Below are 20,403 nucleotides of genomic sequence, written 5' to 3' on the forward strand. Positions count from 1 at the left end.
GTTAATTTATTTTGTGGTGATGGTGACTATTTTTCAGGAAAATTATTTCGGATCCTGATGCATTTCACCCTTCCATTAGCTGACCTGTCATTAGAAACGAAGGGGAACTTCTCAAGCTGTGTGGAATGTGCAAAATACTGAAATTTTTAACTAAACACAACCTAAAAAACAAAACAAAAAAAAAAAAAAAAACCTTGGGCTTCATTATAAACCAGCCCATCTTTCAATTGAATGTGCAGTAATTAAAAATGAAGGCTGCCTCTGACAGAACACTGTATATACAGGAAGGTGGGTGTGATTTAAACCTTTCAGCCGGTGTTAAATGTACCTGTCAGCATCAGCACGCTCCTTAACGTCAACTAATTTAGAACTGAGGAAAAATGTGCACGGATAAATAAACGCCCTTCAGTTTTCATGTCATTGGTCAGACTGGTGGGTTTGGGCGTGCTTTGGGCTGTCAAATAAATACTTGATCTCTTGTCAAACTTAAATCCACCTCACATTCATCTGTATCACATGTATTACTAACAAATGGGTAAAATAATGCAATGAATGGTTATGTAGCAATTGAAAATAAAGTACATGAACCCAGCCGTGGCTTCAAAGAACCTAACAGCTTTTTTTTTCCCTTTACTCCTAGTACAAGCAGCGTATTACATGTCCTCCCAACAGCAATTGCTGTCGTATGCAGACCGCATGTGCCTCTTCTTCAGAGAGTGGTCAAACATGAAGACCTAAACCTGGAAACACTGACTCAAGGGGAAAACATGCACATTAAAGACCAGAAAAGCCCTAATAAAAAGCCTCTAATGTAAAACAGTCCCCATCAAAGAGATCTTGCTCAGTTCTCATTGAACTCTTCCATATCATATTAATGCCATATCAGCTATTGCAAGCTCTGGCTTTGTTTGATGTGCAGGCCTCCTTTAACTAAAGGGTAATAGGAGTGCTAATGAGAGGAGTTGGCACTTTATAAACACTGTCAAAGGCACGTGGGAGGAGGGGTCACCCTGCACCACTGAGTCCACCTCAGCTGGACCTACAGAAACTTACTCCTTCGGACCGGGGAGTGTTTTGACAGATCAGCATATTTCAGACAGACGTCTTTGTGAAAAGTTAAGTCCGCTGTGAGTGATCGTGTCATGCTGAACAAATGTGCGATTAATCTGCGGCACGACGGCGAGGCCCAGGCTGCAGGCTTCTTTCTCCAGAGAAACAGGTCACGTCTTTCCCTACAAAAGAGTTTCCCTCCCGATGGAGTCAAGGACGCACACGGAGACTATGCTTCCGTAAAGAGTTTTATGATGTCTTTCAACCTTACAATGAGCGTGAGATTTAAACAGGGGCTCTTTTGTATGTCAAAACCTCACTTTTAATGGGCTTCTTATAAAAGTGCTCAGTGATCATGGTTTTTAAATCACAGCAACAGCAAAGCGCTTCCTCATATTCGTGTCTGGAAGTGATCCCAGGCAAAGAGGTGTACCACATCTAATGCAAAGGCTACACGCGTTTCTGTTCGCGAACCAAAGGGCTCATTCCTTTGGGGCTTTATGATCATTTATTGAGGCTTAATCAACGTTCATAGAAGGGTGGATGGTCTTGTGTGCTGTTTCACAAACCCAACCATGCACTTTGAGCCACAGCAATGGAGCTGAAAGTTTTCTCCCTCTCAGGATTGATGTTGGTGTCTCTAAAATGATCTTATTTTATTTGTTGAAGAAATGTTGCAGAATTTGTCTGCCGGAAAACAGGAACGACTCAGTTTTTACAACTCTCATATGAAAAGACTCAAACTCAGGATGTTGGACATAACATTTGAGCTGGCTTATGCATGGGAAACTCAGGAGAGTAAAAGAAAAGGCTCAAAAATTTGAAGTAAAATACAAATCAGCAGGAACGATGTGTAATGGAAAAGAATCTGGATATTCAAAGTAAAACTGAAGTGATAAATAATAGGATACAATACAAAAGCAGGTGTGTAGCTTTAATCATCTAATGCATATCTGAGGTTTCAGTAATGAACTGGAAGAGCAGCAAATATTTAGAATAAAATGAGAATCACAGAAGGGCAAACGGGGACATGTGGAAAAGTGTTAAAATCATAATAAATGAAACGAACCCCCACAGTTTGATGCTGCCACTGCCATGTTTTGTTTTAGAGACACAGATGACCTCTTAATCCAAGTGGCTGCCCTTAATTTTATGTACATATAATACACTTGCATTCAACTAGCTTTTCTCCTCCACAGTTGCATGCTACTTTGCGTTAGCCTCTCTCCTAAAAAACGAATAGACTAAAGTTAGTAGTTTAGAAAATTTTTAAAAGTTCAGGGTGTACTGACATTTTTGCAGAGCACTGCACAGTTTAAAACTGAACCCAGAAGCACCTTTTGTGACACCTACTGTCCTGGTTTATTTCCTCTAAAGTTTGACAATCTTTTTGGTCAGGTTATCATCGTTTAATAGGTTTAAGCTTTTCTTTACAGCATAAATACAAAATGTAGATTAGAAAGTCTTCTATGGCACAGACGGAAAAATGGTTTAATCTTCCTACAATCTTAGAGTCAGGTTTTTATTCTGGCATAAACAGGCCACAAGGTTTGAGCCCATCAGGTGCCCTGGTGCCACAAAGGGTCTGTGCAGGAGTGGTGAGGGATTTTTTATAAAACAACAAAAGACAAAAAAGTGGCAGGAAGGGGGGCGGGGGGGGATATTCAACTGAAGGAAGACATAATCGTTTGGAAAACTTTAGCACATAAGCTAAATAATGAATTTTGGCTTTTGATACAGCTATTACTGCCTTTAAAAAAGTCTTTGATGTTAATTGAAACCACTGGGCAGCAATCTGCTTTATAGTACTGACAAATAACAGCTTCCTAGGGCTAAGCATTAGAGGTTATTGAGCAGAGGAGGCACATACTTGCTCCATATGGTCACTCAGTAGAAATAAAAATCAAAAACAAGCGTGTCTCCACAAAGGCAAAACATTGCTGAGGACGTTCCTCAGTCTTGGCTGTGGCGACTGAAAAAATGCTGTTTAAAATTCCTCGCAGTACCTTCGCCGGAGATCCTGCCGGACAATGCTTTCACCACATTTAGAGAGTTATTTCCATTCTCTCTTTCATAGTGTATCCATAATTTGATAAAACTGCGGTTTCAAAAAGGTGGTCCACTTCAAATGCTTGCATCAGAAAGATATAATTCACAAAGAGGAATGTCGGTTGCATTTCAGAGATTTCAAGAAATTCAATAGTTTAAAACACAAAGTAGAGCTGACTGCTGGACCCCGGTTGTAATACACACAAAAAGTGGTCTCTCTCCCCCTGGGACAAAGTACTTTCCAAATCTGAGTTTTTTCATTGTCCTTTCTTTCTTCCAGCGACTTTTTATGCGCTCATTATATCACAAAAGGAAGCCTCGTCATAGGGTCATCCAGAGCTGATGCAATGCACATTAACAGAAAACATGAGCCGCATTGGCCAGATCCATCCTCTGAACTTTTTGATGATAGAAGTTCAAAGCGGTTCTTCCTCCCCTCTTTTGTTACAGTTGGAACCACATCAGAGTACGTACAGGGTGACCTCGTCTGACGCCAGACCCAGCAGGTCACACATAAGAGGAGAGGTGCCTACTTTAGGCCCTGATTCAGTGTCCGACAAACGGCAGGCGCTGTTGAAGAAGGTAATTGCCTCGTCTTACTGTAAAGAATCTGCACTACATGATTTCTCACAGAGCCTCCAATGTGAGCATCAAATAAAAAAAAACATGGGAAGAAGTTTCTCCTCCTCAGCATGCTCCACATCATGATGACTGACAGTGAGAACATGTGAATATGAGTTTGACTCATTGGCTGTGGGAACAAACTGTTCTGGTGGACAGTGTGCGAACAAAAGAGAGTGAAACGCTTTTCTTTTTAACATCACCAGCACAAACAATAGGGATTGTAAATATGCAGATGCGGTTAAATGAAGTGACAAAATGAAAACACACAAAAGTAATTTAACCCCTTGAACTTTTCTTGCATTTGTAACATTAAAAACACAAATTTATATGAATTGCAATTGCAAAGCTAAAGGAAACTATCAAACAATTTCCATTAAAAAAAAAACTGTAATAAAGTGTGATCCATTTATTTTCAGAATTCATTTGGTCAGCTGATCTAAGTAACTTACAGCTTTTTGCACAAGAAAGGTTATCTTTCTTGTGCTATAGTATTTTGTGAAAGGTGTTAGCTTCTAAAGGAGTCTTGTGATTTTCTAATAAAAGACATTTTTGTGTGTGTGGGGTTACAGGTTATCAACATCCAAACATCAAATTGTGAATGATCAAGTTGTAGTTTTGATGAGATTCTTGGGATTATCAGTTAACACATAACTCTCAGATGTCTTTTTCAGTATTTACCAAAGTTTGTCCCACTGAATGTGATTGCCTGACAACCCTGGTTAAATCTTTTTTTTTTTTTTTTTTTTTTTAAGAGACATGGCAAAAACAATGTTCACTCAGAAAGACCACAAAACAGAGTAGTATATTACCTTAAACACTAAACAAAATAAACATTTTGTCAGTTGGCCTTGAGTATTGATTTCTGATTAATATGCTATTTCAAATACAAGTGGCCATCTAGTAAAATGCAATAAATTTAAAAGTAAACATTGAATCTTATTGCTAAGATTTCATAGGAAAAAGAAATTCCTCTATGCTGCTGATCGTACTTTAATTTCAATTAGTACATAACAGTTTCAGATGACAAAACCTATATGAATCACTCATAAGCCTTTGTACAATTAGGTGTGAAGCAATACTTTAGAAGTGAATGGCTGAGTTCAGAAAAACTGTCCAGGTGGCTAAGAATTTAACCATGTGGAACCCCTTTATAAACTTGCAACCATCTACATGAATTGCCCAGACTCTAGTGCAAAGAATCCTAGCGCTTCTCTAAAAAATATATATCACTAGTAAATTAATTTAAAATCAAGTGATGAAAGGTTTTGGAGAAATTCAAATACATGGAAAGACAATTCATCAAGAGCTTGAGTTATGTTTATGAACTTCACTGTAACCGTTAGAAAACCAGGTGGGGTACTGGCCCAGTTGTGACTTTAATTTTAGAAATTTGGTCTCTAAAGTGTCTCAAATATTTTGGATTCAACTTTTCTCTCCAATAGAAACAGTGTAACAGAAACAACAGAAATCCAAGTTTCAGCAAGAGTCACAACATATGCGCACTGTCTGTTGGTTAAAATCTGCCACATTATACTCATGCAAAGAGAAGATCTTTCAAAGTAAGCCAAAACTGTTAATGTTAACCATAAATATGACTGACAATCAGAATATGTGAATCACAGTTAGACACATGAAAGAAACATATGCTGTATAATGACAAATGAAGGTTGGATGTAGGCAGAATCTGACATAATAAAGAAGATTATAAAAAAATAAATTATTTACAACCGTAGCTTTTTCTCTATTTTTTCATGCATATGGGTCTAGTTTTCATTAAAAGAAAAAAAAACGAGTCAAAAGGATATTTTTCAAACCTATACTTCCCTTGGAGGACAAGGACAGATGGGAGGAAATGTAGGTTATTAAAAGGAACCAAAAGAACCATCATCTTTTAATAACTAAGAATGCCAGACACACACGTCTTTCGTAGTGGGTGAGCTTTTAAGCACTTTGCAAGACAGGTAAATGAAACATGTGTTAAACCACTTTGGTGTGCTCACTTGGGTCAGCTCTACCATAAAAGAGGAGATATTACAAAGGGAACTAATGAAGACACTGATCAAAGTATGTAATGGTAATATGTAACAGGTGTTTCAGACCCCTGCAATCCACCCCTGCGCTGCCCTCCCACAGCCAACACCAGGCCATCCGTGAAACCCGAATGCATTTCAGATGTGCTTTGATAGGAACAATGGACAAAACATATTTCAGTACTGTTCGACCGATGTTACGAGCAGCCTGGTTCAGCTCTTGGGAGGGCATTCGCCGGTGATAGACAAAGGCGGCCACACTGCTGCTGCGTGTTTACGGTGCACTTTCATGATCTGTGGTAAGTTGAGAAGGACTGACGTAGCTGAAGCCCACACCGGCAGAAAAGCAGGCACCTGGATTTGAGATGCATGCAAGAGTTGAAAGAAGGCTGGCAAGACTTTAGCTGGAGCCCGTTCAAAGCACGATTGCTATTTTTACACATGGCTTAAGATGAAAGTAGATGTGCTTTTGATTTTAAAAAGTGTCGAACATATGGCGTTCATGTTTAAAATTTATTTTAGAATTCTTATGGTATAATAATAATAACAACAATAACAACAACAACAACAACAACAATAACAATAATAGTAATAAAATAATTATGACTGAAATAAATAATAACAATTATTATTATTTCACTTTTTGTTAAAGCAAGACAAACATAAATAGTCCAACGTAAACTTATAATAAAATAAAAAAACAGCTAAGCATGTAGACAGTAAAAACTACAATATACAATGACATTTACAAATCTGTGCTTTCAAACATGGAGAAAAGATGTGTGGCTCAGCTCAGTCATTGATAGAAAAAATAATAAATAAGCAAATCAATAAATTAATTAATTGTCAATAAGCAATGTTTAAGTACCCGTCTTCCCCATCACTCATTTGCCGCTTGACTCTCTCGACATTTTTCACCGGAAAACAATTCTCTTTTATAAATGCATATATAAAATAATACGTGTGGATCCCACAGCAACACAATGACATAAAAATTGAAATTATTCTAAAGTAATGTTGTTTTGTTCTGTATTTTAGAAGCGTATATAACCGTATTTAACATTTAACCGTTTCTGTACCCGTGCCGCACCTGCGCAGAGCGTTCTGATTCTACTTCCGCTGCAAGCACGCTGTCACTTATGGGATTTGTAGTTCTCAGGGCTGCGCTTTTTGAACCCCTGTTAAGAAATTTTGACCAGAACGCGTTTTACGCCGCGGGTCGGGACTAGATGATTTGCAAATATACAAAATCGACTTCTTTCTTATGTCAACAGTGTGTCAGACCGAAAAAATGTCGAAACTGTTTTTTTTCGTGCACTACAACAACCAACATCGCCCCTAATGAAAGCGAGGCAGTGTAAACACAACTCCAGGAACATGAAAAGATCGGGTGACAGTGAGGGGGAGAAGAGAAGAAAGGTATTGATAGCGTTTTTCTCCGTTCGGTCTGGCATATTTTTAAGCCCTGTCGCTGGTTGAATATCTAACGCTCCGTATGCGGTGCTGCTGGCTGCATTCTGGAGGCTAGAAAGCTGCGGATGTCAGCGCATACCTCACCTTGCCTGTTTCCTTTATTGTGTTTTTCCATTTTCCCCCTCTCAGTCTGCCACAATGAAGAATTACAGTCACATTGAAAGGGCGGTTTTATCAAGCAGATGAACTGCTGATGTGTAGCTTTAGGTTGCAGGAGCAGGTCTAGACTACACTCCATATTTGTTAAGAAAGACGACATGATGCGAATTAAAACAACACGCAATTATTCGAATATAGATCCACCACAATTGCAATAAAGTCATATATATAAATACATAACTACAACAAAATCTGAAAACATTTGCATGTTGCATTTGGATGTTAGTCTCGTATGAATGGAATAGAGGAAAAAAGATGCTAATTGTAGTGCAATTAGCATCTTCAGCGCAAGAGCTAAAACAAATAGTGAAGTTAGTCAAGGGAGTATTTGGGATTTCGGTCAGCTGCCAGGTCAGCAGTCTCCTGCAGCTTTAGGCTTCACTGCTGATGCGTTGGCTTCAGTATCAATTTGATAGTGCAGGAGAAACTCGTTCATTCTCAAATAACAAATTACCGCCTTTCCTGTTATATACTTAGAGATATTCATTCAATACGTCTTGTTATTCTGTCACTTTGCTGAAGTTACACCTGAATTTCCCCACTGTGGAAGAATAAAGGATATTTCTATTCTATTAAATCTTCGAAATTAGCTGTATGCCAACACAAAGAATTCCATCTAAAAGTCTATTACAATAAACTTTACTTTTAAATTATTTTACTTTTAAACATAAAGTGTTTAGGTTCAAAAATAAGACAGGTAAAGCAATCTAAATACTGAAAGTGTGGGATAATTTATGTTCTTCATTTTATATTGTTGATGAATGAATGAATCATCTTTTGAACAGTTTGCATAAATGTCAGTTGCAGAAGTTTTTTCAGCCATTATTTTTGCATATAACCCTAGTTGTATCTAATGAAGTACAAGAAGATAGCTACTGGTGTTCTGGGTTTGTTTACATTAACATGATCAATTCTCAATTCTTTTATTTTTATTTTTTTAAATAAAAAGCTGTTGGTGAAGGGACAGTCGGCATTGAGGCATTTGGAAGCCACAGACTTCCCCACAGAGATATAACTAGTATTTGTATCAAGGTATTTTTGTTTTGGTTTTTAAGTTTCAGGAATTCAGAACATTTTCCTTCATATTGTTTGATTTAAAGTATCACTGTGACTGAAATTTTCTGTGGCTGCATATGCCATTTAGCATGGTTAAACATACATATCATGAACCAGTGGTGGATTTAGTCAAAGTTATCTCACTGTGGAAATGCCATTTTTGGTCCGTGCCTTCCTAGTGGGATTTCTGTGGGGAGACATTGCTGTTGTTTGATGATTACTAAGATGAGACATGGGCCTTTATGAGACTGTTTGATAAACGTGAGTGGAAATACTAAAGTTTTACTGCTTCATGGACCAAAAGTTTACTTAGAAATCTAAAACATTATCTAATTGGTTTGACATAAAACAGAAAAGCCACAATGATTCATGTCACTATATGTGTTACAGATCCACTATTGTTTCCCATGCCATAAATGTATTTTTATTTTGATCCTGCTTGGTAGACCAAATCAAAATATAGAATAAAAAGACGCTTTGCTTATTGCATAGATTATCATAGAGTAAGCAGAAGGCAAGAGAATGCTGTTGTAAGTTTTTTTTTTTTTTTTCGACCCGCTGAACTTTACTCTCTTTAGCAGGCTCAGAAAACTCTGGGATGGTTATTTGATACTTTCTCTGCCATCCCATTATATGGACTTTAAATTGTTAATCTGCAATGCCCCACAATTGTGCACCATTGCACTTATAGTCTTGCTTCTTAGTGTTTGTCTGTCTGTTTCTCCTCCTATCCTCCAACTTGGTGACTCTCTGCTGAGGCCCATGTGTTTGGATCATGTTAGACAGCAGTGAAACTATGTAAGACGTGGTTCCTCCTGTTTATGAAAGCAGCCATGGCGGCCAGATGAGCGGCTCAGAGAAGGAACTCGTTCCAGCTGGCCCTCCAGGCAGTCGGGCGGCACAGACCTAATGGCTTAGCTTCCTTTCTCCTTAGATAAATAAAAGATTGAGCAAGAGCCAATGTAATTGCAAAATGACTTTATTGTTGTAAAGCAGCCAAAGAAAGAATTGCATGCAGTTTTAACCAGGTTTTGTCGTATCTGCTGTTTTGCAATGACACAGTTAAGAGCAACTTTAGATATTATCTGTTTTTTTATTTTTTATTTCTGCTGTTCCATTCTGAAAAGGATTAGGGATTATTTTAATGGGTGCTTGTTTATTTAAAGAAACCAACCCTCAGCAAGGTAGTTAATTTTTCACATTTTTTAATTTTTTGGCAGCTTGTTTTCTTGATTATTTATGAAATAAGTCAAAACAGAATGTGATATGACAGGTTTTGTTGTTCGATTGAGTAAACATGTAGACTATTTGACATAGTTCATGAGTTTTTTTGGTTTTTTTTCCCTAGAGCTCTTCAAAGCATCAATTTGCAATAATCATCACAACCACAAAGGGCTGCTTGAATGCAATATTGGGTTGGTTATAATATTTATATTAGGGCTGAAACGATTAAATGGATTAATCGTGATGAATTGATTATAGAAATAATCGTCAACTGATTTAGCTATTGATTATTTATTAACAGGCGTACACAGATTTTTAAAAAAATACCATTTGCTGAAACAACAATGTCAGAGCTGTAATTAAATCAAAACAACTAAAAAAGTATACATGTAGCAGCATTTAAGATAAAAGAAAGTTTGCATCTGTAAATATGTTCTACCAAGAACTACTCAAGAGGCAGGTTTCATATTTTCATATATTTATAATATTGTACAGAAAAGTTTATGTGGTTAAATGAAAAATCTTCTGAATTGTAACATTTGATCAATCAATTAATCTTTCAAATAATCAATTAAGAAAATAATTTCTAGTTGTAGCCCCAGTTTATATTATATTTAGCTATAGTATTTCTTAGTGTTTTGTCATAGAAGCCTAATTTAGATTTTAGTCCATTGTAGTCGACAAGATGCTAAAGGGAAAGAGTAGAGTGTGGTAAATGTGAGGTGATTGCAATTGATATTGTCATTGCTGTATTTAAAAATATCACATTTTCATGTTTTCCAAATGATATGCAGCCCTGGTTGTGACCTGAAAGGGGTAATATTTCTTTTACATTATCGCTGCAACTCCTACTCCCCTCCCACCGCCGTAACGATTCCATTTGGCTTGTAAAGGGCTTTAAAACATTTCATTATGTTCTATCAGTTTCGTCATCACAGGATGAGTTTCCACTTATACCTCGGCAAGTGAGAAAACAGCTCTGACCCCGTCCCGTAACCCGATGTTCTTTGATGCAAACTCACCGTATCAGTGTTCTTTGATGCAAGCTCCCCATTTGTACAGTGATGACAAGTATAAAGTGTTGGGTCGAAACAGGAAGCGTGTGTGTATGTGTGTGTGAGCAGCCGGCTAAGTAATGATCACACGGGGTCACCAGATGTTGTGAGGTCCTGGGCTCAGCCCCAGCCATTGCTTAGATCAGCCTCATTGGTTTGCTCTGGTTGTGGCACCTTGTGCAAGCTGTTTAGGGTATTTAATTTCTAAACACTCATTAAAATGGTTTGTGTTTCCCTTGGTGGGCCTGTTAAATTAACAGCTACTGAGGTAAAAGCTGATTATGTAGCCACACATCCGGACATGGTTAATCAATTCTCCCCTACAAAATGTTAGCTGATGAATTAGTGTAAAGGAAACAATTTATGGCACCTAATGCCAATGTCCTGTCGTGTCAAGGCTGATGTTTTAGCAAGAGAAGGTGTCAGATTTAGCACATTCAGCAGCTTCACGCTCTGCCAGCCATCTTTTCTCCCTCAAAACCTAAACTGCATGCTGCTTCCTCTATTAATGAGCCAGTAATGGAGAAATAGTGTAAGGTAGTGACATAAAACATGGGTATGTGTACCTGAGACTGGGTAGCACATAAGCTCCTATGGAGCCAGATTTACACCTAGGCTCTGTGTAGAATGGTGATGGTGGAACACTTGGCATGGGGGCTCTCAGAGCTTCATCAGACCCCCGCTGGTTGGACTATATTAAAGCCGGTGCTTAGAAAAATACGGCTGTGGCAGATAATGATACTATTACACTAATGGAGTTGGCAAATGAAGGAGAACCCAGATGCCCTGCTTTATTACCAGAGGGGGTCATTTCTTCGCTGCATTCCTAATGGCCTGAGCACACAGTATTGATCAGCCTATCATGCTGCTAATCCTCTACAGAATTACTTATCGCTGCCTAGGTGTCGATCCGCCACATGCCCTGTGCTGGCCTAGTCACTGGGCGGCTGCTATTCGTCCAGTGGGGACCCACTGGGCCACTCACCCAAACATGATTTAGGGCCGAGCAGGGATGGCGCCTGGGAGGTCTTCAACTATAGGCAGGTACGTTTTGTAAAAAAGAAGGGAGGTAAATGAAACTAACAGCTTTCATTTAATTAAGGAGCAGGCAGTGATGCAGTTTCCTTGTCTTTATGGCCTTGCTGGCCACTGCAGAGCAGAAGAAGCTCTGTAGTTGGGTGTTGTTTTCCTGTGTTGTACTGTAAATTAGAAACAGGCAGATCTCTTGCTGTTATCAGCAGCAGAAAGTAATGATCATTGGGGTTAATTTGATGTCCAGCTGCTCCCCTGTGCTTTGTTTCTCTGTTCATTATTTGCTTACACCATAAAACGAAGGAAAATATTTCTTTTAAATTATTCATGGTGCGCATCATTTTAACATGACAAGAAATGATATTCTCTGAGATGGTCATTAGTATAAATGAATTGGGGGTCAGGACTTTTTGCCCAGGGCTTGTGACTTGCTATATTATTGGTCCCTTTACTGGGCCTCTGCGTGCATTATCATCCCCAGGACACTGGAAGTGTGGCATCCCTGCACATACACACCCTTTTATTCACCTCTGGCCTTGACTAATCAAAGAGTTTACCTTAAGGGGTGCATTTGCACTGTTAGTTAGCATTAGTCCTGTAGCCATAAAGAAGTATTTATACATTTCCATCTGAAACAACCTGTCCTAGCAAGGGAAACGAGCTATTGATCCAGATATTTAGTTATTTCTTTCTGCGTGTGCCATCAATATTGTACAAACATCCATCCATGTGTCTATGTGAGAGTTGACCCTGGCCCTTGCCTCCATTTTTGCTCCCATTGGAGCTCAATGATATACTATTATGAAAAGTAAAATCAATGAATGCATATGAAATTTTGGTGTGTAATATAGTGCTGGCCCAGGGCCCCAGGTCTTTCTATTGATCGGCCATGTGAGTGTTAGAGGGGGCTGATTAGTCTGCCGGTGAGCTTTTCATCTACATGTCTTTACCTTGTCTTGGTTGTTTGATCTGTGCTCATATATCTGGATTGACATTTTTACACATCAGTTTGGGTAGTCAAACCATTCTTGAAATGAAATCAGTCATTCAGACATTAAAAGCGCCACAAAACTTCTGATCCCATTAAGCTAATGGAACAAGAAATTCATTTATACTAACAATATGGACACTAGAAGGTGCTTTAAATGTTGTGAATTTGGTTGTTTGTTAAAAAAGTTGCATTCAATATGGAAAGAGTCTTAATTTTTCTGCTCTATATTTTTTAAATTTCTGGAAATACGACTTTCCAGAAAAACTTAAATCATCAAGAAATACATTGATTAGGTATGAAGTTATTACTACTGTGCTAAATGCAAAAATTAGGTTCTTGGTAGAGCTGAACATCAAGTGCCACTGGATATATATTAGTGTTCAAGATAGCAACTTGCTTTTATTAAATTAAGTCAACTGAATCGAAGCTAAAAAAGGGGACAGTAAAGCCATTTTGAATAACATTAACAAGGGTTAGGATGTGATTGGTAAACATCTCACTATCAAAAGTACTTTGAATACTTTAACTGGATTGTTGTGTTTTACAACATAAAAATTGCATATTCTGAATTTAGAATGCAACAGGCACTTTTAGCGTGTTATTTTTTATCAGGAACAGAAAAACACAAGACTTGTGTTGAGTTGTTTGGTTGCTGTTTCTCTTTGTAGTTCTTATGATAGTCTGTTTCCTTTTGTGCACAGTGCTCCTCTCACTTCTTGTTACTGTTTTTTCTGAGGTTCTTTGTCATCTTTAGGGTTTGTATTTGGTTTTCTGGTTCTTTGGGTTGACTTCTAGAGAGCCATTTAGTGCAATTACGTTCCCTAGATATCTCTGTCCTCAGCTGTTTTCACTCAGTAATTAGTCTCATCTGGTCTTTATCCTCGTAATCAGCCTCCCCTGTATAGAGTTAAAGTTTTGCAATGACCCAACCAAAGTTCCAACTTGATTCTGTTGTAGAATCTGTGGGTGGGGCTAAAGGGTGACGATAGTAGGGAGGCCTTTGAACCTCAATGACTTTGAGGTCATTGCCAAATATAAATGGCCTTAAACATGCAGAATCGGGTTACCCACTTTGAGGTGGACCTTGTTGCTATGATGCCAAAATTAACTTTTTTGTTGATTATAAGAAGTTTGTAATGACATGTCAGTTTCAAAACTGATAGCAATGTTTTCCCATCTATTTTCTTATTTGACACAAACCTCTTAGAGTAAAATCGTTTTTAATTTATATCTGCCAGACGTTTGGCTAATTATTGGCTTAGCTGTTACACTTCCTGATTCCTTTTATTCTTTGCAATTTCCTCCTGTAATAAACCCTTCATGCCTCTGGCCCTTGAACTTGTTCAGTTTAGGTTTTTTTCTCTGCTGTAGACTTTAAGCAAGGTTTTTTCATCCGTCCATGTGGATAGCTGAGTTTGTAGGCATCACTTACCTCAAAATTTATTGTTGCCTACTGTGGATTTTGTCCCACAAGTTATTATCCTAAACATTTTAGCATCACCATTTCCTAAAGACTTGGGCTTCACCGAACAGAATTATGTACCTGGCTTTAGGTGTTGACCTAGCAAAAAGTTTACCAACCTAACTAAATTTAGTTGACGTAAATTTTAGTTTACCGATACGATGGTGCATAAATTAGGATAATCTTCTAAATCCTCAATTTCAAAACTCCAAGATATATCAAGGAATCTGTACTTTGTTGTCCACTCTTATGTGTCATAGTCTTAGGGAAGAAATCTTAATTGGTCATGGCTGTGTTGCTGGATCTTTAGTAAAATCTCAGAATAATGCAGATTTTTTTTTCTTACTATGAGTCAGCCTGGTGCTGGCCTACCCCTCAACCAGACAAGGCTGCTTTTTTCCGACTAAAGGTGCATGTAACCAGTAAAATGTGGTTAATCATGATGCAACAACTGGTCTTTTTTCGCTGCGACATCTTAGAATGGATCAGCCTGGAAAAAACAGCCCCTTATTCTATGCTTTCCTTTGTGCAGTTTCTGGACCCTCGACTGTTGAGAAACAATTGCGTAGACTCTGTTGAGGTTTTAAATTTTACTCTAACTTTTGGCCATGAGTGGGGAAATATCTTCACCAAACCCTTCTTTGCAGTTGTATTTGTTAGTATTGCCAGGTAGCTGTTTTACAAGGTTTGTAGAAGCTTTAACATGGCTAGTTCAAATCGCCTCTCAAGGCTTATGTGTCTGACTGCTCCTAACAAGCACTGCGTGTTGAGACATTATCCACAGATGGCAAAGTATTTGCAAACAAGGCAGGAGTATTTATCATGCAAACCGACTGTCCAGTTCAGCTGTTCGGTTCCATGAGGTGACTTCCAATGTGACCTGCTCAAGTAGGGTTCATTTGTCATGCATGTGTCCTTTCACTGGGGAGGCATATAATAATCAGTTCAATCAATACATTGTGGTTGCTTATCGGACAAGTACTGAATAAACATGGAAATGACCTGCTCACCTCACACACAGAGGCTAAATTCTCTGAGGGGTCTATTAGCCACTCAAAGCTATGATTCAAGGAAGTTTTTTTTTATTTTTTTTCTCCATTCAGCAATATGCCGGTTTTGCTCATGAAAGGATTCCTCTGGAAGAGCTCTCATTGCTGTTTATTTGTGAGGCGTATTTCCGTTTGTAATGACTCACCTTTCTAATAAAGTAAGAATGCCTGCTGCTATCATCTGGTTTCAATGGAGAGTTTGCAAGCCTTCATTCACAAAACCTGCGGGGGCCAGGTTCACAAGGTGCTGTAAATACAACCTGTTAATTTGTACATCATAAGTTTTTTCTTTTCCATAAATGTGAGCTGTGAAAGTGAGTTCAAATTTCTGCCACACGTCTCTTTTAGCCAAAAGACAGGGTTTGGCATTGCTCTCACAGTGCCTTGCAAATATATTCATACCCCTGGAACCTTTTTTATATTGTATTAGATTACAAAAAGACTCATTGGTGTTGTATTGAGGATTTATTTGATATATCAAATGAATGTTGTGCATAATGGTGTAATGCAGGATGGTTTTCAAAATGTTTTCATGTAAAAAGTGAAACATTTGACAGGGAAAGTGGGTATTTATGCATATTCAGCACACTTTACTTAGATACCCCTAAATTAAGTCCAGTGTAACCATTTGCATAACAAAACAGTAAATCAAGTTAATCTCTGTGTGTTTTAGTCTCAGTAAAATGCATCTATTCTGTGAAGTCATTAGAGAACATTAGTTGCCTAGAAGCATCATGAAGGTCAACGGACAGCCAGTACAGATTAGGACATTCACTATTTCATCTTGGTCTACAATAACAATCCTTGTAAAATGTATTGACATTTGTGTCTGTAATCTGACAAAATGCAAAAAAGTTTAAGGGTGTGAGTAGTTGCTCATAGCACTTTTTGTCTGCCTTCTGGTTACAGACTTTCACCTATAAAATGTTTACTACTTTCTCATTTTGAAAGTCATTATTAGAGTGAAAAAAAGAAGCTTCCAAGAAACTTCCAGGGTTGTTTGGCTTTTCTGGATTTTTTTGGACCTTTGTGTATTGCTCATTTCAGAATCTACTCTGAAGCAAGTCTTTGAGGGGTGTCTGCTCACTTCAGGTGGTCTGTTCATGTCTCAGTGATTTCTTCTTGGAGCCCCCTGTGTGTTTTTTTCTTCATCAGTCTAACTTTTTCTTGCATATGCGAAAGAGCCAACGACAGTTTGACTGGCATGCTGTCAGTCAGGTGATGCCTTTCCAGTGGTGGAGCATCAGCCCTTTCCTGAGAGCTTGTATGTGCGAGAGTGTGTAGAAAAAGTGGGGGTATTGTCAGGACGTGACCGGCACACTTTGCATGTTCTCCTCGAGACAGGTGCTTCTGGGCGAGCACTGGTGCATGACAGTTGCCTTTCATCGCTGTCTTCTCTACACTTAACCCCTGACCAGTGCTCCCTTCTTCCTCTTGCTCGTCGTCTTCTTTGCCTTCTTCTTCCCTGCCATTTTTCTCCATGTCTGACCTCTTATCCCGATGCTTCCCTCCGCCGTCCTAAGTGATGGACTGGGAAAGCTAGGAGGCAGCTCGCATTTTGTATGTGTTGGTGAGGAGGTACGGCAGGCTTGTCACAAGCCTAATGCTGTCAGGCCTCGGAAAATTCAGCTGTCCAGACCAAGCTGCACAAACACCCTCTCATTTCCACCCGCCTTTACACCCTCACTTTTTGTTCAGCAGTCCGTAATTCCATCCACAGGCGCTGTCAAGCACTTGATCAAACGTGCATAAAGAAAGGAGCCCCTTGGCTGATTCCCATCCCCTCTCTTCCTATCATAATGTAGGCAGATTTTCCCTCCTCTGCCTGTTTCTTCAGCACTGTTTATTCAGATGAGCCTGTCTGGGGGGCAGCAGGTCACATCCACTTGCCTGGCTAAAAAGATCCTGAATTGAGGGCTGTCTCCTGTGAGATGAAGAGAGAAAAAACACAAGCAGGGGTTAGGCAGGGCTGCGGAGCGGTCATGTCAGGTCTGTTTTTGGACTGCTTGGTTGTGTGTGTGTGTGTTTCTGTGTGTGTGTGAATGCCATAGCGGAGTAAGGGTTAGGGAGCTTGAGGGTTCACTTGTCAACCCTTGTGTCATGCTTGCCCTGGCCTTGCTGTGTAGAGGGCATCCACTGTCATTTGTTTCAGGACTGTTTGAAGTGGAGTGAGCCACAGAAGCATAAAAACTAGTCAGGAGTTTGTGAGCTCTCAGGTGCCCCGATGTACCGCATAGTCATTTAAAAGTGCAAATACCTGCTGGAAAAAGGGACACCAAAGTTTGACTTTTACCGTGGATGCACACTTACCACCTTCTTTAAATGACACACCCGTTCAGCTGCTGCTTAACACTAACTGGAGCCAATCACCTGGTAGCAGCTCAATGCGTTTAGAGATCTGCAGAAGATGATGACTTGATGAAGTTCAAACAAAGCATGAGAACGGGGAAGAAACTTGGCATGACAAGTGACTGAACTGGCATGATTGTTGGTACCAGACGGGCTGGTTCGAATATTTAAAAAACTGCTGATCTACTTGGATTTTTCAAAAATAACAATCTCTTGGATTCTCACAGAAAAGGGAGAAAATAGCGGGTCAGAGGCAATTAACACTTGTTACAACCAAAATCTAAAGAACATCCTTGAATTCACAAAAAAATAAAAAATAAAAAAAAAATCTAAAAAGATATCCTAATCAAATGAGCGTCATTCAGACAGCAGATCATAATAGGGAGATGGGCTTCATCCCTCCATACATCACCCATCAAGAATAAGCGGGCATGAACAGTGAACTGATGAAAGGATGTTTGTTTTATACCACAATTTTATCTGTAGTCAATATCTTTGAGGAATGTTTCCGAAACCTTGTTTAATATTTGCTATTAGTTTTAAGAGATCAGGCAGTTTTGACAAGAAACGGATCAGATTTACAGCTGACCGGGGGCACCTAATGAACTGGCCTGTTTACATCCCGTCTTAACTGTGTTTATTGAAGCGAAATATTTTTCATTGTTTTCTGCTGTGAAAAGTTAATGTGTTGATTTCTGTTGGTAGTCCTTGAGCTTCATCATGTGGATTAAAGTCATTCTTGAGGCCAGTTCCAGAGAAATACACCCTAAGCTTCTGGTTTTCTTATACCTATTCTAAACTTCCAAGCTTTTTGAAGTTTTTTTGTTTGTTTTTTTTCCCAGTGTGTGTGATCTGCATTTGTGTTTGCCATTGCAGGTTTGTAAGCGTCTTTCATGTGACATACATCTCCTACATTCTTCCCACCATAGGGGGAAAAAACCCCAAAACAAAACAAAAAAACCCCAAATGGTTAAGACCCCTTAACTTGTTGTTTGAGTGTCAGTGAAGACAGGAGTGCCAGGCTTGCTGTGAGCTTAATCCAACAACAGCCTGTCTGCCACAGTGTTGAGGTGCTATCGGCGAGCGAGTGGACCCCTTCGTCGCAGCTATTGTCAACACGGGGCATTGTCACTTATGAGATGGACTCATGTAAATGCGATGACAGGCTAGTGTCTCAGCTGACTGACAGCGCAGAGGGATTGGGGTAATCTGAGTGACTGATTTGAGGCGTGCGCCGACTCGCCTGTCCCCGTAACTCCTAAGAAATAGACAGCTTGAGCAGAGTTATCTGTGTTTGTAAGTCCTTCTGCTGCACTGGGATGACAATGGGGATTAGTGCCAAGGTTCTTTAAACTGTTTTATTTTTTTATTTTACTTTTGGGAGGAGGGTTGGGGGAGCCTTATCGGTGTCTTGGCAGGATGCTGCCGCAGCCAGCTTTTCTTGACTGTCAATTAAAGAGGGGATCATTAACTTCAAGGGTATAAATGTTCTAACACTGGTATTACGTTGGGAAGCTAAGTCGCTGACAGATGTTCTAACTTTAATTCTCCACTTGTTTTTTTGTCCTTTAATTAATTTATGTATCACTATTTGGGTTTTAAATATTTTTTCCTCCTGTCTGCTCTTTGTTAGACTGTAATCTCTGTTACCATGCTAGTCGCAAAGACGATTGGGCTTTGTCACTCGCCTGTGTTTCTCATAGGGTTCAATCAGCTAATGCATTCAATATCATCCAAACTGAAAGGTAAACAGTATCTAATGTGTTCCTCCACCGCCTCGGTGCAGCCTGAAGGCATTGGGCGGATGGAGCACAGAATGCACGCCTCTACTTCCCCAGGCTTTTCAGGGGGACCCAGGCACCTGAAATGGTGCTTGATGAAAACAAAACGAGCTCAGCTTGTACCTCTGTACACTCACGGTTGTTCGGAAGGTAAACAATAGTAGCGTGCTACTTTGGGGTTTTGCCTTTGCAAGCTTTAGTTGGCGGCTGTGAAGTATCTGCGTGACAGCTGCGGTTTAGGTTCTCAGGCACAGAGCTACGGCGGGACACTATAAGGAAGGTGTGTGCTGATGGTAGCTACATGGAGAACGAAGGGAAACCAGAGGCGGAGAGAGGTTAAGGGGAGTAGGAGAGAGACAGCCGACAGAGACTGCTAATGGGCAAAGTCTCTTCATCCACCGCCACTGTCATCACCGCTGCCACCCCGCTCTTTTATGACAGCTCTTTTTCTTTGTTCTACCCGTCGGCCCACTCTCTGCTGGGGATTCGTGACAAGTTTTCGCCGGCTGATCAAACGTTACGGTGACACCTGATTAGGATATAGCGCATGTTTACAGTTGTGCATGGCGAGGACACCCCCTCCGTCTTTTTCCAGACAACAAGGGAGACTTCACCTTGACTAATTAAATTTGCACCTGCAACACCAGCTGTGACAGGCACTGTAGGGCTGCATTTATTTATGTCACTCTATACATACTTCCTGTGACGTTTACTGAGGCTGAGTTTTCACGAGTTGATCTGTTTGCTCTCAGCATGGGTTCCTCCGATGATTGTCTTCATCTATGTCTTTTGGGATGTCGGAGGTGTGGGGGTGGATTAGCCCTCTGCCATCCAGGCAGGTGATTGCACCGGAAGTTGTGGTAACAGGAAATCCTGAGGTGTAATGTGACGGCTTTACTTTACCGTTACTTGTGTATTGAGCCAAAAATGATCTAATTGTTTTCAGTTTTTCTGATATTTCGGTTTGAGTTTCATCTTGTATTAAAACCAGAACATACGGTGACAAATTTACTTGGACC

At 39.6% G+C, this 20,403-nt stretch overlaps 1 protein-coding gene across 1 annotated transcript in view; it reads left to right on the forward strand.

Annotated features, from left to right (window-relative positions):
• Positions 1 to 6,941: 6,941 nt before the first annotated feature.
• fto (FTO alpha-ketoglutarate dependent dioxygenase) overlaps positions 6,942 to 20,403 on the forward strand; it is a 159,085-nt gene continuing 145,623 nt past the window's right edge. Inside the window, exon 1 of the mRNA XM_015031929.1 lies at positions 6,942 to 7,172. Within this exon, the coding sequence (XP_014887415.1) occupies positions 7,095 to 7,172 (78 nt within the window). The 5' untranslated portion in view covers positions 6,942 to 7,094. The remainder of the gene's footprint in view (positions 7,173 to 20,403) is intronic.

Source organism: Poecilia latipinna, unplaced genomic scaffold, assembly GCF_001443285.1.
Source record: "Poecilia latipinna isolate Pla-1442-1.1 unplaced genomic scaffold, P_latipinna-1.0 Scaffold223, whole genome shotgun sequence".
NCBI lineage: Eukaryota > Metazoa > Chordata > Actinopteri > Cyprinodontiformes > Poeciliidae > Poecilia > Poecilia latipinna.